This window comes from Archocentrus centrarchus, unplaced genomic scaffold (genome assembly GCF_007364275.1).
Source record: "Archocentrus centrarchus isolate MPI-CPG fArcCen1 unplaced genomic scaffold, fArcCen1 scaffold_42_ctg1, whole genome shotgun sequence".
Taxonomy (NCBI): domain Eukaryota; kingdom Metazoa; phylum Chordata; class Actinopteri; order Cichliformes; family Cichlidae; genus Archocentrus; species Archocentrus centrarchus.
Genome location: NW_022060268.1, coordinates 268,456 through 286,400, shown reverse-complemented (window position 1 = coordinate 286,400; position 17,945 = coordinate 268,456). Strand labels below are relative to the sequence as shown.

Below are 17,945 nucleotides of genomic sequence, written 5' to 3'. Positions count from 1 at the left end.
CCCTTTGATCCAGCTCAGCTGAAGCTCAGCGCCAACACAATCACAACCTGAACCCTCCTCACAACTCATTAGTCCTCACAAAGGCACGGTTACACACAAACACCAAGTCTATCACAACGTCTAACAGCGACGAGATCACGTGTTCCCGTCACCTTTCGCCTCACCTCCCCGACTGTCTCTGTCAAACATGCAGCATCGTTACATTTTTCAAGAGAGAAGAAGAAGGATGGAAAAGAGAGGGAGCAGCAGAGAGGCTGTAAGAGGAGAGCGAGACAAAGGAAGCGACAGGATGGTGAAACACAAAACTAGGACAGGCAGTAGATTAAGCTCAGCAGCTGTACTCTTATTGCCTGTGACAGTTTCTTGTGCATTAGCATATGCATGATGTAGAGGATAGTGCAGGACATGCATACAGGAGCAGCAGCTAATCCCCCAAACTACTGCATGAATCAGCCTGATATTTCCACACGGATCTCCAGCTCTCAGGAGGGCTTTCTGGGCATCTGTTGGATCTGTTTTTAAACACTGTTTCTGAAGGACTTTACACTTCAGCAGTGCAAAGAAGAGCCGTCTGAGTGCCGTATGCCTGCATTACAGTGCAGTCACAGCACTTAAACAGCATTAACAGTGAAGCGCCGCATTGCTCAGTGGATAATCTTAGCACGGGCCAAATGACTGGATGGGATTTGTTCCTGTTTTTCTCACATTCCTGTTTCTATTGGCCGTCTGTGTTTTTACATGTAAAAGTCAAACTCAGTCGTCCTGACATGGACCAGCACAAAAGACTCCATCATCTCTCCTTTTTCAGGAGAAAATAATATTAGAAACATGATCGGCAGAGGAATCATGTCTATAACCTGCTTTGGTTGGTGGGGACCGCTATCCCTGCGACCCACAGGAAGTGGATGCATGCAGAGACGATGAAGTAACTTCCTGTAGTAATCAAACAGTCCGTCCCAGGTGCAGGGACACTTATTTCACTGATAGTAGCAGCCTGATCTGTTTATCTCGGTCCCTTCAGCCGGCTTGTTGGAGAGTTTGCTTGCACAGAAAGTGCTGAGTCATGGGTTTGTTTTAAGGGCTCACAGGGACCCGGTGTGAGGTCCAGATTGCTGAGCAGTGAGAGGCAAGCCGTCTGATGAAGCTTATTCAACAGAGAGCTTGTTGGTCTCTCATACGCAGCCAACTGAGGCGCTGCTGCAGCCGCTTTTCATGATGGGAGGACATTTTTCCTCCAGTGTCTCATTAGCATCCGTGCGGCTGCCAAAGCAATCCATCTTCTTTCAAAGGAGCCCAAATCAGCCACTTTTTGTTTTTAGAAAAGTTGTTGTCAAAGACCTCAAACATCATCTTTTGGGTTTGATTCCACTCGTCTCTGTGCGGCGGCGGGCCGTGGAATATAGGTACCTCTCCAGGAGTCTGCTTACATTCACTGCCATTCCTGTAGCTGTCTGATGCCATCTGTGAATAACTTCAGCTGAATAAACCGGCTCTTTGCATACTTCACCGATGAAGTCATCGTCCTGATCCGCGTGGCGCGGCTGAAGGCCGGAGATGCCCAGAAACAGGAAACAGACACAAAGCTAACATGAAAGCATGACAGCGTGTCCTGTTGGCCCACAGACGCCATCGCTGGAGCTTTGACTGGACGTCACCTGCTCTTCTTCTGTGGTTTAACGCCACCTTCTGAATCACCTCCACCAGCTGTTGTGCTCCATCAGCCAATGATGAATGCCATTAAAATAAACAGTCAACCCCAGAGGTTGTTTGTGCAGCTGCTGCTTATTACAGCCCATTGTTAGGTTTAATTACTGAGAGACCACTCAGTGTCATGTGACCATCAGTCCTTCCAGCAAAACCCCCAAAATGACACGTTTGCTTTCAGTGTCCTCAGGAAGGATTCTGCAGACCTGATGAGCAGGATTTAAACTCAGTCCAGGATTTTGTAACGAGGAGTGTCCCACTGTCTGTTAATCTGACTGCACCTGGTGTACCTGTGCATAGGGGCTGCAGTTCAGCTGGGGGTACAGCAGGGGGCGCTCGATGAATAGGCGTGAATGGCGCTAAAAGGATTATATTTTAGTTTATATGAACTCAGGATGGACAGCATGTGTGAACTGAAATTAAACCACTTTAATCCTTCAGTTTTTCTCTCAGTGGTAAAATGCTGGTACTCTGCTAGCACGTGCTGATTGGTCGGTTAAGGATTTAGGGAGGACGTCCTCCCTTAATGGCGTCCGTTTCCAACAACGTTAGCGGTGGCGTTAAAGCCCGGCAGGAGCTTCCACGTGTGCAGAAGAAGCAGCTGGTTGTGGTGGTTGAAGGTGATGCTGTGAGGAGGCCGCGGCAATAAACTCTCTGTTGCTGCTCGCTTCATGCCCCAAATCAAAATGGAGGACAGCGCAAAGCAGCTCATGGTGCTGTGAAAGGTGTTTTACTATGATTTCACTACAGTCTAAAAATGGAACTGTATCTATTGTCTTCAATTCAATTCAATTCAATTCAATTTTATTTATATAGCGCCAAATCACAACAAACTGTCGCCTCAAGGCGCTTTGTATTGTGGGTAAAGACCCTACAATAATACAGAGAAAACCCAACAGTCAAAATGACCCCCTATGAGCAGCACTTGGTGACAGTGGGAAGGAAAAACTCCCTTTTAACAGGAAGAAACCTCCATCAGAACCAGGCTCAGGGAGGGGGGGTCATCTGCCGCGACCGGTTGGGCTGAGGGGAGAGAAAGACATGCTGTGGAAGAGAGCCAGAGATTAATATCAATTAATGATTAAATGCAGAGTGGAGTATAAACAAAGTAAATAAGGTGAATGAGAAACAGTGCATTATGTGAACCCCCCAGCAGACTAGGCCTATAGCAGCATAACTAAGGGAGGGTTCAGGGTCACCTGATCCAGCCCTAACTATAAGCTTGATCATAAAGGAAAGTTTTAACCCTAATCTTAAAAATAGAGAGGGTGTCTTGAGCCCTTCAATCAAAAACGTGTAACATTTTTGAAACCCACTCACTCTAGACAAGCTCAAGAGCGCCCCCTATGGGACAGGAAGTTTGGACAGTGGAAGGTTCTCAGGTGTAACATCAGACACTTTGCAGAAGCTGCCACTATCCTGACACTGAGGACAGGAAAAGGCAAAGAACGCTTCCCCACAGCGATCAGTCAGAACACCCGGGAGGTCAGCTGTAAGCTGATGTTCATCAGCTGATCTGGGAATAACATTTTATGGTCTGCATTGTTGCAACATACTAATAACATATTAAACATATTGCCACAAAGCCTGTGGGAGACTGCTCTTTGGCATCAGCTCTATGTTCACAGATGCAAAAATGAAGCATACAAAGAAAGAGAGAGCAGATTTCTCCCATATTGGCTTCTCTTCATTGGCTCCCTGTTAAATCCACTTAAGAGTAGAATGGGAGGCAGAGCCTTCAGCTTTCAGGCCCCTCTTCTGTGCAGAGTACAGTGAAATCTCACAACTATTGAGGCGTGTCAGAAAGCTCAGTCACAGGTCCTCCAACAGAATAATGACCCAAACAGCTAAACACAGCCAGGAACAGCTCAGGACAAAACACTGGACCATCCTGAAGTGGCCTCTGTGAGCCCTGATCTAAATCCTTCTGAACATCTGTGGAAGGAGCTGAAACCTGCAGTCTGGAGAAGCACCCTTCAAACTGAGACAGCTGGAGCAGTTTGGTCATGAGGAGGAGGCCAGAACGCCTGTGGACAGGTGCAGAAAAAGGTTGTGCAACTAAATATTAAGTTAAGGGTGCCATCGTTGTGGAGGCCAGCTTCATTAATGTATTTTTGTAAAATAATTCTGTTGCAAAGCAGCGTCTGATTCTCCTTCGAACTAACGAGACGTTTCCAGTAAATTCTGACTATTACCTCTGAGCGTGAAGTTATTTCAGGGAGCATTGAGGGGTTTCTTTCTTTGTTGGGGGGTTCCAACAACTGTGTCCACGTGTGATGGGAGTGTTTTGACCTCTGTCTTCATATAACCTTCTATTAGAAAATATCCTGGTCTGTATGAGTCTGTATTTGCAGGTATGTTCTGACTGTATTCTGTGACCATGGTGGGGAGATCAGTGGTTCCTATGAATGCCCCCGTGCTCGCTGTTTGTCACACAGACTGCTGTACTCTCTGTTGTTGTTGCAAAAATCTGGTTTGTGTAGATGAGTTTATTTCAGACTTCTGTAAAACAGTGTTGATCTGTGAGGGCAGGGAGACGGTCGGGCATGTGGCGTTGCCGTGCTTCTCACCGGTGTGTTTTTGTGTCTCCGAAGGTCTCGGCTCGCTGATTTCCACACAAACTGCCAGATGACGCCTCACACCGTCACCAGCTGCCCCCGTGATAATTACCACGGCTGCCTCATGTCCTACGTCGGCCTCATCGGTAAGTCTGACAGAAGTATGGAAGCATCAGCAGCTCAAAGACCGCCTCCATCCAGGTAACCCCTCCACCCCCAGCTCCAACCCTCACCCAAAATCTTGATAGCCAAAATGAAACGGCTGATGTGTCAGCTGGACTCTGAATACTCTCTTTGTCTCCTGACTGGAGGAGCTTCCTCACAGGGTTAAACTCTTACCATCCACTCAGGGTTTGATTACTGCTCGGCCCTTTTAGCCTGTTTGGGTCACTGCTGAAAACTTCTGTCAAAATGACTCATTTGAAATTAAACACACTCCTATTTAGCATCAACCCCCGACCTCACCTGGATATTCGGAGGTTAATCAGCTCATTTAGAAAGAGACCCTCCATCACAAAGTTTGCTGTACAAATGTAATTAGATGAGGGACGTGTGCTTCACTCTGAATTTAGCACACGAGCTGTTGAAGGTAATTTCATCCCTCCTGACCCCTGTTTTCCACCGGCTGTAATCAGCTGCTGTTTCTGAATCTTTCAGTTGAGAATTCAGAGCAGAGAAACTCTGCCGGTGACTCATTTATTCTCTGGAAATCACCCAGTGATTCAATTCTCAATTTGCAAAAATCCTCTTTACCTTTCTTCCCGGCTAATCTCCACCCTAATTCTTACCCCCCCTCCCTCTGGCTTCGTCTCAGGCTCGGATGCAACGCCGAACTACAGCGACAGCAGCCCGTCCAACATCACCATCAGCCTGTGGTGCTCCTGCAGGGGCACCGGCCACGAGGAGCACAAGTGTGAAGCTTTCCACCGCGACTTCACGCACAACACCTGCCTCAGTGAGTCCTGCAGTCACCACAACATTCAGACTGAAAGAAAATCCTCAGTGAGCCCCATCAGAGCGGCGCTTAGACCTGATCATCTTAATCTAATTATCAGCCAATCAGCTGTCAGCCTTGTGTGATGCAAACATATGTGTCTAGTGTCAGCTGTTTGAGTTTATGAAGTTGCTACTTGAAGGATTTTAATCTTGATTAGTGACTCCATTTGATTATCAATACTTTTTCCTGCTGATCGTGGAATTGATTATTCAATAAAGTTATTTGAAATATGGGGCACAGAAAATATTCACACCGAATGTTTTAATTATTGATTGTGGAAATGATTACAGAGAAATCACATCTAAAAAGCAGGCGTTTGTTCTTGGAAACTCATTAAATGGTTCATAAATAAAGAGATCAATAAACTTCCTGCAGTCATGTGACCGTCGGTCCAAAACCCCCCCATCAATCAGTGAAATGATGAAACGCGCCCACCACAGGTACTCCGATTACAGACTGTATATAAAGGATGGATGTGGTGTGCTGCTCAGCTTTGATGGCTGTAGCAGGGGGGTGCGGTGCTAAGTTATCTGCACCCCCACAGATACCTGCTGATCACTCACGTCTGAATCCAAACCTCAGCAGAGCTGGAGCTCCGCCTTCTTGGCCAGTCTGTTAGTAACTTACTTTATACTTTATTGATCCCACAATGGGGAAATTACAGTTAACAGAACACCCATCCAAGAAGACAAACAAACAAACATGGGGAGATCTGTGGCCATGCTGCCCCCCTTCTGGAGGCGCTGCCATTAAAAAGACAGGAACAATAGTGTAAACATATAAGGATAACATGTTCTAGCTGTTGTTGTGGCCTAACTGTAACGGGACCTCCCTCCCTCGTGGTGTTGCTTTAACGTGTGATGGGGCAGATTCAGCCGTGCTGCTGTGAGAAAAACACCTTTTTTGCATTGATGCAAGAATAAGCTTTAGTTATCAGAGCACAGAGGCAGCAGCAGCAGCCTCTGCTCTGTGCTGAGGGCGCTGTTCATTAATCATTCTCCAAACACATCCTGGATCTTGCTGCAGCTGCACACCACAGGCCGGGCTCCACAGACCTCGGCGTGTGGGTCTGTGTGTTCCTGTATCTGGGCTGTTGCTGCAGCTCTCTGTGAATTCCCACAGTTCACCCACACTTTATGTTTTCTTTATTCTGCATTCAGCCCCCGACTGGCTTCCACAAAGTGGCCGATGGCCATTCATCTTCTGTTTGTTGGATTATATTTCCTTCTCCGAGGCCAGTGGATCCCCCGAATGTTTTCCTGCTTTAAAGACCACAAAAACACTCAAAGGCACAAAAGAAGGTCAAGTTTGTGTCAGGGTGCATTATTCCAACGTGGAAAGATCCTTAAAAGGTCTTAAAAGGCATTAAGCTAATAATAAGGATGTAATTGGTGTTGAAAGGTCTTGGGCCAAAGTCCCTCCTCTGGAGGAAGGACAGGTAACAGCTGCCTCATCAGGTGCGTGCGGCTTTCAGCAGCTGTAGAAAGTCAGGTTTCCTCTCTCTGACCTCCACACAGAAAACGCCATCCAGTCGTTTGGTTACGGCTCAGAGGGAGGGACTCTCCTCGTAACCGAGCTGCCGTCCACCTTCCTGCCCCCCGCGCAGCCGCCAGTCATCGCCAAACCCGCCCCCTCTCTGCACGGCAACGCAATCAAACCCATGGACAGTGCTTGTGTGTTTTCCACGTGTGCCAACCTGCAGGTGAGTTTGCATATAGTTGTTTTTATGGTTTCTGCCTGAGCTGCAGCGTTTTACCACAGCCCGGGAGGCGGAGCCGGGTTTTGGTATGTTTGCTGTTTGTTAACAATATTACAGCAAAACTATCAGCTGTCATACCAGACCAGTGACCCCCAGGTCACCTGATTACATCTCTACCATAATTGGGTCAAAGTGAAACAAAAATGCAGAAAAATGAAAAAAAAAAATCCCTCTTTGCCCCTCTGGAGTCTGACGACATCGCTGACTTAAGATGGTGTAGCTGCAGGACGTTTCAGCTCGTGCTCAGACTTCAGACTACGCACCAGCTTCTAAATTGTGTTAATGGAACAAGTAAAGCCTTATTATGATAAATTATGATAAATAATTTACGCCGTGCCTTTTCCCGCATGTTGTCCTCAGAGTGATGAGCGTTTGATGCAGGAAGAAACAGCAAACACTGGCCCTACACTGACAGGAAGCGCTTCAAGAAAAAAACAAAAAATCAAGCTCACAACATCCCCTTTCCTATTGGTGGAAAAATGCACCACGTCAACCAATCAAAACATTATATTGTAACGAGGCCATTTGGTTGCTGAGCAACAGGTGGAGGATGTGTGAGTGATGAAGCAAAAGAGAGACGGCGACACTGAGAGTCGACAGATTTAAGTGTGTTTACTGTGTCCTTAGTGTGTAGTTAATGTGTTAGTGTGTTGTTGGGGTGTCATTATTGTCTAGTTATTGTGTAGTTGGTGTGTTGTGTAGTCATAGACAGGCACATGCTGCCAAAAATCCACCAAAGTTATGAAACAGTTTGTTTGTGGTTTTCACAGTAAAAAAGTCTTTTTTTCTCCTCAGATTTGATCTTTTTGTGAGTTTTGTTGTCACGTGTGATACCACACAAGACGAGGTGAACAGCTTTTAAGGTGAAATATAAATGTAATTATACCACACAGGGCAAAATTCGAGGACTCACATCTCCTTCTAAACCTGCCGGATTGTCTGATATTCGGCACACAGGTGTGGGAGGGATGAGAACGTCATCTGGATCCGATCCAGATTCTGGATGTGCAGGAGTTCAACATGGAAACTTCATATAATCGTATGTTTGTCCGTATCTCAGCTGGAGAACAGCACACGCTCACTTTCTGATGTAGAAATCTACAGTAATCACAGGAGACCCGGAGCTCACAGTGGGTGGCCGAAGTCTGAGAATCAGGTGGTGGTCAGTCTGGAACGTTACGTCTCCAGAGTTGGGACGAGTCAGCTGACCTCTCTGCAGCATTTTCTGGTCTGAGATAACGTTTTCCTTCAGCTACAAACCAGCAGCATCCAAGATTTAAGCTACGATCTGTTCAGATGCTGGCAATAAAAACAAACAGCTAATGCATGAAAAATGATCACAGGTTTAAATATGTTTGCCCCTCTTTTACTGCTCCACGGCTGCAGGAGGGGGTGCCCCCCCCCATGCAGTTACAGCTGAGGAGGTCTGAGCGCTGCAGCTGTATGTGCTTCGCTCTTCTTCACCTTCACATGCATTAGCATCATCCCGCCTGCATTCTGGGAGAGCGAATCCCATCCATTATGTACCGAGAAGAGGTGCAAGGCTGGAGGTTATATAGGCCAAAATAAATTGCTATGCATTATGAAAGAGATTTAAAGCATGAATTATAGAAAACCTCATCATATAATATGACTGGATGTGGAGACATTTTACTGAACTTTTACATTTTTAACCTGCTTACATACACATATAACTTTTAATAAAATATAAAAAGTAGGAGAAAAAATGAAAACTCTACTAAAAATAATAAATTAGTTGCTGCTCATGAGTTTGTAGCTGGATTTAATGTCAGCAGAAATCCTGAAGGTTAAATGAGCTGAAATCCAGAAACTTTGCACATTCGTATATCAACCAGCACCTGAGATCAGACCTGTGAGGACACGAGCACCTTCACAGTGTCCTGTGGGTACCAGGAACCCCAGGATGGACTGATGCAGCCTCTCGGTATAAGCATCAAGTGTTTGAGCAGTGAGGGATCATCCATTCAGCACTGTGACAGCAGGAGCACAGAGCACGAGTGCTGTTCACCACGGGGATTAATCCATGAATACACTCATGTATTAAATATTTTCTCACCCAAATTAGCATCCAAGAATGGCCACCACCCTGGATTTTACTGAGTGTTGGATGAGTGCAGATGAACGTTCTCCTTAAACCCTTTTCTTCCCCTCAGTGAGCAGGACTCCTGTCACAGACCTCTGACTGTAGTTTGTGACCAGTGAGCCTGATCTGTGGGTTGAGGCAACACTGTGGGTTCACAGGAGGGTGTGATGGGGTAACAGTGGAAGGTGGTGCTCGGTCATGTTCAGGTGGGTGCTGCGTGTTAAAGTAGCATCCACATGAATGCTGGGACCAAAGTTTCCCACAGTGTTAAATGCTGACAGCCTTCAGGGAACGTCAGCTTCTCCGTGAGCTCCGTGGAGTTTATGTTGATACAGGAAGTGCAGCCGGCCTCAGTTGGAGGGTTTTGGCTTCAGCTGTTTCTGTGTGATGTTTCCTCACATGCAGCCAAAAAGCCTCCTGACAGATTCTTCATCCTGAGTCTGTCTGGGCTCCGTGTTGGCAGTCTAGTGCCAATATGGAAAAATTAAAGAGTGAGCCAAGGCTTAAATGTTTTTAAGCGCACTGCCTGCAGCATTCTTGCTGTTCCTGAAACACCTCTAATAAATTTCAATTTCAGAGTCACAGGAAATGAATGTCTGAGAAACATGAAGGCGAGCTCGTACCTTTGCTGTCTGTTGTAGACTGCAGCATCGCCCTCGGGTATCTGCGGGCTGGATTCTTCCTCCCGTTTGTTGGTCATGGAACAGATTTTGGTGTTCACAGTTTGAATCTGAAGTGTGTGAGGACTTTCATGTGTTCGGGTGCACTCTTACACCAAACATACTTCTTTTCTTTTATATTTCATTAGGAAGAGCATCGGGCATAAAAATCTGCCAAATCAAACGTGCGGCGTTACCTGCTGTGAAGAAGGAGAGCAGCTCTGACTGTTCTTTATGCAGAAAGCTCAGTCATTGTTGGAAACTGCACCTAAGTAACAGAATAATTAAGCCAGGACAATCAGAGGAAATCAGGTGATGTGTGAGGTGGAGGTCCAGGTAGATGGACGGCTCTTCCTCCATTTTAATTATGTCCAGTAACCTTAACGAGAGGCTGGGCTGCACCACAGTGAACGTTCCTGTCACTGCTCCAGTCTGAGCGCCTTGAGGTGACTGTTGTGTTTGGCTATATAAATAACTCTGAATTGAATCTACTGCTCATGCTAGAATAGTAAGGATCCATCAACGAGCAAGACTAAACCACCTGAAAGCCTGCCCCACAGTATTCCAGAGCTTCTCATAAGCACCTGCTGGAACAGCCTGCGTGCCACTTATTTAGTGCCTTTAAGAACCCGATGACCTTTTGGCAGGTTTGGGAACCGTTCATCATGTAGCGTTGCCAGCTGAACTGAAAGATGGGCACAGCTGATATGATGTGACCCCCTGGTTCCCACTGTTGACATCTTGATGTTCTCAAACCAGATGTGATGAGAAAGGGGCGGGTCAGACTGTGAAGCTGCACACTTATTGGCTAACGATTTGTGATTAGCGAAATCCAGATAATCCTCCTTTTAGAAACATTTATCATTTACAAAGGTGACTCGGTGTTTTACTTAGTATGACCTAAAACGAGTGACTGAGCCCATAAACCCATCAGTGTTTACAGGGGTCAGGGCAGAGGGCTGGTGTACTGGAAATATGTGGTTCAGACTGGGTGACAGCACTAACACTGACAGCAAAGAGGTCTCGTGGATGATTCCGTGATAGAAAGCACACAAAGTTCTGCTTCACTGTTCCTGCAATGGAAAAAGGCTTTATGAGATCCTGTAATCTCAGGTTTGTTATTTCTGGGAATTTGAGACCTTTCCAGAGTGAATACAGCCTGCTGTGAAAACCCAGAGAAGCGTTCACCTCTGGGGAAGTTCCTGCACAGTAATTCTTGGTGTTCTGGCATCTTTCTCCTCACCTTTTATCAACATAACCAACCTGTAACCAGAGCGTCGTCATGTCAGCAGACAGGTGTGCTTTCAGCAGGATGTCGTGGTCAGTGATCAGAAATCTTTCATTCAGGAAACAATCGGCTTGCTGTCACCTGGATCGTCTTTGGCCTGACGTAATGAGCCGATGACTCAGTGTGTTTGTCCTCGTGGGGCTCTGACATGCTTTTGTACTGTTTCCATTCATTTTCTTTCATCCCTGTTAATTCAGATGCTGCACAGAACACAGAGTTCAGGTGAACAGGAGCATCAGTGTCTGCTTTCTAACTGCAGCGCTGATCATTGTAATGGTTGTCTAACCTCAGCCATGCTTCAGGGTCGATGGTGCTTCACTTTGTGTGCACCCTGCAGACATCCTTGTAGCACAGAGATGGTGTCTGGATACATGAACTCAGTCACATAAGCACAGTTTTTCATGGCCATCTCCCTTTCAGCTGGTATGACTGAGTGGGCGCAGAGTGCCACAGTGGATTGTCCTTATGAGGACATGTGTGAGAATCTTAGTGTTTTCATTTGAAGTTGAAGATGGAAGCATTAAGGGAGCGGACTGAAAGTAAACTCAGGCTTGTTAAAGGTGGCTTTGAGAGACGAGCTGGAAAGTATGATGAGCCTGAGTGAAACCTGATCATCACAGGAAAGATGATTTCTTCCAAAAGTGGGAAAACCAAACTTAAAAACTGCCACACAAACAAAGCTAATGATCCAAAATCAGTTTCTGGAACATTTCCTCAGATATGGCAGATATGACGGCCACATCATGTCAGAGTTGTGGTGTTCTCAGACCCAGCCTGAAACAAAGTTTTCATGAACATGATGCAAAGTCTGCACCTAAACCCACCTTAATGAAAGCTTACAGCGCCTAAAGGCATTAACCTTTTGGTTTCCACTTAAAGCTAAAGGAGCAGCCTGTAGTTCACAGACTCGTTTAAAGGGACAGTTTTTGGCCCCTGAACCTAACAGCGGGTTTTAGTGCCTAAACTGAACCACTGAGAAGGGGGTTTTAAAACACAGAGGTCCATGTGGGAATGTGACCTGTGGCTTCCTGGCTGATAGACCTAATTCCACAGCCATCCTTCCAACCTCATAACAGCTGTCAGCCAGCAGTGCATCCAGGACTGCTGCAGGCTGCCGCTGCAGCTCGACTCTGGATAAGCAGGACAGTGGATGGACGGACTGTTTGTGTTTCTGTCTCCATTCCTCCTGAACCAAAGCTTTTACCCCGCAGGGCCTGTAGCAGCATTTGGAGCACCTGTAAATGCTCTGCGACCCACAGGAGACCAAACCCTGAGTCAGATGATCCAATTTCATGGCACCTGTACTACACCGTTTAACATAGTGTGACAGCATGAATTCACCCCGCAGCCCTCCATCAGGTGCATGAAGCTGTAAACTGCTACCTGTCAGCACTTTCAAAGCCTCTTTCTAAATAGCTGCGATGTCAGCGTACACATTTGGAGTCAGTCTGAATCCTCTGTGGACAGCCAGCGGCACAGATGGAGTTACATCTGAAAAGCAGGCAGATAAAGATAGAAAAGGCTGGGGAGGAATGTAAGGCTGCTGTTCACCGCGTCCCTGTGGATGCTCTATATCACCTGCTGCTCTGAATGGTGTCTTTTCCCCACAGCCCATGAATACAGCTATCATTTTCCAGCCCGTTTACAGGAAGCAGAGGCGTCCGGTGTCGGAGGACGTTGATGTGATAACGAATCATCTGCACGCTTTAATGACCATGATAAACAAGCCTGTGCATGTGCACGTAGATGCTTATTTGTGGCTTTGCACATTTCAGGGGAAGCGATCTTGATGATTTCCCCAGCGCTGAAAAGAATTTTCTTCCTCCCCGCCGTGTGATAAGATCTGATTGGCTCTCCCACCCAGGCAACGGGAGGAGATATGCTAATGAAGCACTGACAGTGAGGCTGATGGAAGACGGAGATTAATGCTGTCGTGCGTGTTTGAGGACAAATAAGTGTGCGTCTTTGTCATCGTTGCTGCTCTGCATTTCAATGATAGTGGAGCTCAAAATGATGAGGAGCTGCTGGTTCCTTTAACGATCTCTAGAAACAGTTGTGAATAACGCAGACATCATATTCTATTTTAGATTTTGACCATCAGCTTTAATTATTTACAATTTGTTTCTGAGAAATCTGTTTTTCCACTCAGTTTGACAGACATCTGCAAAAATACCTCTGAGCCTGTGAAAACACTCCAGCTGACAGACTGCAGATGACTCACATATTAACCCCACTGTGGTGAGGAGTGCAGCTTCGGTTCTAACACCTGGTACTGTCCAGGTATTTACGGGCCTCACTGCAAGTTATTGGAATTAAATCCTTTTGATTTTAGTGAGTGAATCATTCCTACAATTTTGTTCATTTTTGGAACAAACGTGGGAATGAGGAGCTGAAGGTCTCATTGATTTAGTGTAACACACCTGTACCCACACCTTTGATAGATACTGTAAATAATACTTTCAGTTTTAAAGAATATCGCTGATTCGTTTACTCTGAGTTCATTCTTTTCTTTTTGTTTCCTACCAGCTATCCCATGTCTCCATGATTCAAGATTAATATTTGCAGCAGCTTGATTTGAGTGCAGTATAAAAGGGATCCTCGGTATTATGATTATTACTGTCTGTGGTCTGTACTGTGATGCGGGATTGAGGCGTTAGCGAGGTTTGACCCCGAGTTCACAGTGGATAAAGCATCGCCAGATAACATCGTTCAAGATAACAAGTCTGTGCTTACATAAGCCCCGCCCACTGACCAGCCAGTTCTGTGGAAAAGGGTACTACCGTTTATGAAAATACCATGGAGGTCTTTCTGTGCATTATGAGAGAGTCTGAGAGTTTTTACAGACCATCTGAACCCTTTAGCTTTCTGCTGTCTATTAGAGATGAAGACTCTCTGCAGAGGAAGTGTTTGGACCTATGGATGGATGGATGGATGGATGGATGGATGGATGGATGAATAGATAATGGATGGATCTATGGATGGCTGGATGGATGGCTGGATGGATGGATGACAGAGCAGCCTCCCCAGGAGTGTATCCAAAGAGGGGGCCACAAGTCTCCCCAGCCCCCAAAGCCCTGTCCCTCTAAGCTCATTACTTAACATCCTCATACCCCCTGAGCATGAAGAAGAGGTGAAAATATATTTGGTGAGCATCCTGATGTGTTCGGTGTAGCCATAAATGTTGATTTACCTTAGACAGTTGGCAGCAGCCATCCTGATTTTAGTTGATGACCCCAATCATGATTTATAGTCCATCCAATCGCTGAGCCTATCACAAGTGACACTGAGCTGAACATGTTGAAACACAGGAGAGCGTGCTCTCACCACAGGAGCTATGAACATGAGGAAAACAGCACGTCTGCACCATCATACACCACTGTGTTAGCACCGAGCCAACTAATGGAACGGGCATTATCCATGCACCAATCAGTATGCTGTATTTACACAGTATCTACTACCAAACATCACTGCTGCTATTATCACAGGCTTCAGTGTGACTCAGGTAGCTGGGCTTAGCGACGTGAGGTAACTGACAGATACTGTGGCTGAACCTGCTCACAGACGCTGATGTCAGGCAGGTGGAGAAAAACAGCCTCTAAAGATGAAATCAGAGTGAAGAGGGAAAATAAAGCAGCTGTGTGTGTGTGTGTGTGTGTGTGTGTGTGTGTGTGTGTGTGTGTGTGTGTGTGTGTGTGTGTGTGTGTGTGTGTGTGTGTGTGTGTGTGTGTGTGTGTGTGTGTGTTTGTTTCTGACCTGATGCCTTCTCACAGTGAGCTCTTGTTTTACAGGATGGAGGCCAGAAGTGTGTTCCCTCTGATGACTTCGAGTGTGAGGAGGTGAGCATCTCTGATCAAACCCTCTGTGGGGTCTGTGTAGCCATCATAACATCACTGACACCAGCTGATGTGGTCTTCAAGTCGTTTACATGATGCTGACGTGCAGCAACAGATTTTTGTTATACATTAGAGGCAGTCAATAAAACTTTCTTTATACAAACCTGTTCATGCAAGCTAATTCAGTTCAAAGTGATGATCATGGGGTACCAAAGCATTTCCATCATGTGACTGGGAGAAGGTGTCAAGAAAATAAGTACAGTTCTGGATGATGTGGTTGAAGGTGATGCTGTCAGAAGGATGCTCGCTTCACGCCCCAAATCAAAATGGAGGCTGCTGAACAGTGGACTGTGGTGCTCACAGCTGTGAGAACCTAAAAATGCAGCTATGATATTTTCAGTAACTAAAAACATCCCGATCAACTTCCTGAGTCCTGTTCATTCTGGTCAAGCTAGAGAGTGCCCCCTACTGGACAGTAAGTCCAGAGAGTGGGAGGTCTCTGTGTGCCTGAGGGGACCGTATAAGGATATCCCCTCCCTTTATGACATCACACAGATCCAAAAGTAGAGCAAACTCTGATAAAGAGTGTTTAAAGCAGCCTGAGCTTCGGGCTCACAGTGATTACTGCGCACACACCGATCTCACCGGGTCTGATATCACAACTAGGAGGAGCACGCCCCCTTTCACCGACCCATCAGCAGGTACTTGCACAATGGCAGCTTTTGTCATTCTGACATCAGGGTAATGCTACAAACTACTGCCTGTGATTGACAGGTCCTTATGGGTGAGTCTACAGAGTCTTCTGGCTCTGCGTGGGTCATCTTTTTCATACAGGCTGTGGTGGGAAGCTGAATGTATCCGGTCAGTTTAACAGCCGGCACATTAAATCCTGCACTTCCAGCGTTCTCTGTTAAACTTCCTGTAAAATCCAACCTGTGGCAGGTTCAGTGAATCGCCTCCATCTGTTTGCAGGTTAAAGAGCCTCGGATGAACTTCCAATAAGCAGCTCTCTATTAATACTTGATGAGTTGAAGCTCACTAATATCTTCATCAACAGCTGTTAGAGAGAGGAGAGTCACATGGCATCAGATGAAGACCATGGGAGTACCTTCTTAAACGTATTGATATATTATTACCAAACGTCATCATAAAATATGTATGAATAAGAAACAGCAGAGAACACAGTGGGACCAGAAACCTGCTAAAACATGTAGAGAGCCACAGACTTAAACTCAGCTCATAAAGCTAAATAATTAGCTAATGGAGACTCAAATATTTACCATGAATAAAACCTCTCCTCCTGTCAGAGCAGCTCTGCGACTCCGTTTACCTCCCAGCGGGCGCCTCTCCTGCTCCGTCCTCCACGCGCCATCTGTGCTGGGGGCGGCGACCACGCTGCTGGAGAATATTTCACCTCCACCTCCTGCATATTTCACCTCCTGCAAAAGAAAGAAAGAAAACTGGTCCAACAGGACGGTGCAGGCACATACTGCAGAACATTTTACTCAGTGAATCCAAGGAGAAACTCAGTTTCTGCTTCACTCCCATCAGTCAACATTACATCCTGAATATCGTCATCTTCAAATGATAAGCCTGCATATGTTCATTTAAACTGGTCAGCTCTGACCACTGATGTCTACTCAAATGCAGTTTCAATCACCAACATGTACAGCCCAACAAACTGAGTGCCACACGATGTTTGTGATAGCAGGCGTTGTTCTCTAACTCTTTATACTGTGCAACAATCAAAAATGTCCCTGTCAGAATAAAATCACTCAGGGTCAACATTTTTACTGTTTTTGGACACAAACAGCTTTTCTGATCCTCACGGACGAGCCCCCAAACGTCGTCTCCCATCACATCGTTTTCTTTTCATTTTCAGAGGCGATTTTTGAAAAAAGGTTCAAACCTAAATGAAAACCAGGCTTTCTGTGGGAACGTGACACATCTGTAAAATCGTCGTCTGAACCTCAAAACAGAGTTTTTACTTTGTCTACATGTAGAAAAACACCGTTTAAACCCACAGACGAGACAAACGGGGACATCGGTTACAGATCTGAAGCCAGTGGTGAGATGTCCTAAAACAGTGAGAGACCAAGCATGAAGTTTTTTGATAGTGAAAAATGAATCGCAGCAGTTTTTCATTCAGTGACATCACAGAGGTCTGTCTGATGTCAGAGGAGCTGACGAGCTGTGATTGGCTGTCAGACAGCTGCAGTATGAATGTAATGAAACTAGAAATCTGCTAATATTTCAAGTACAGAGGTTCATCTGCCTGCAGTGGAAGTTTTAAAAGGGAAGAATTAAGACTAAGGTAAATATCATTAATTAGAACAGTGACCGGTCAGACTGACTTTATGGCTATACAGACAGAAATTCACTGATAACTGCTAAAAGTATTTATATGAATACTCTGAATGTCTGCTGTGTTTGCAAGTATTCACAGTTACAGTTGTTTCCACCTAAGAAGCAGCAATGTTTGAGCAGACAAAGACACTGATGCTCGCGCCTCTCCCCCCTCCCCTCTTCTCTGTGTTCAGGCGCTGCTGGCCCGGGGCTCCATAGACTCTCAGGACTCCGCCGGGCCCAAAAGCAGCAGCCGGCCGTCAGCTCCGCTCCTCCACCTCCTCCTCTTCCTCCTCCTCCTCTCTGTGACTGTGTGTGTGTCCGCTCTGCCAGCGTTTCTGCTCTGCGTCTCATAAATGTGAACTAGCATACACATATACATGCCCACACACACACACACACACACACACACACACTCCTAAATGTCAGCCAACAGACGTCCAAACATCAACAACTGCCTTTCGGAGGAGGGAAGTTATTCTGGAGGACATTCGGATTAGCCATCTCTGCACCCCACACACACACACACACGCGCGCGCACACACACACACACACACACACACACACACACACACACACACACACACACACACACACACACACACACACCATGACGGAGAAGGCAGTGTGTGTTTTGTGTGTGAGCGAGGCTGAGAATAAGGGAAGCAGACACAGAGGGACTCCTGGGATTTTCGAT

General features: G+C 46.1%; 1 protein-coding gene across 1 annotated transcript in view; it reads left to right on the top strand.

Annotated features, from left to right (window-relative positions):
* The window catches only part of LOC115777064 (GDNF family receptor alpha-2-like), a 129,704-nt gene extending 112,100 nt beyond the window's left edge, over positions 1-17,604 (top strand). The window contains exons 6-10 of the mRNA XM_030724885.1: positions 4,299-4,408; positions 5,077-5,217; positions 6,777-6,961; positions 14,858-14,905; positions 17,443-17,604. Of these exons, the coding sequence (XP_030580745.1) occupies positions 4,299-4,408; positions 5,077-5,217; positions 6,777-6,961; positions 14,858-14,905; positions 17,443-17,604 (646 nt within the window). The remainder of the gene's footprint in view (positions 1-4,298; positions 4,409-5,076; positions 5,218-6,776; positions 6,962-14,857; positions 14,906-17,442) is intronic.
* Positions 17,605-17,945: the final 341 nt, after the last annotated feature.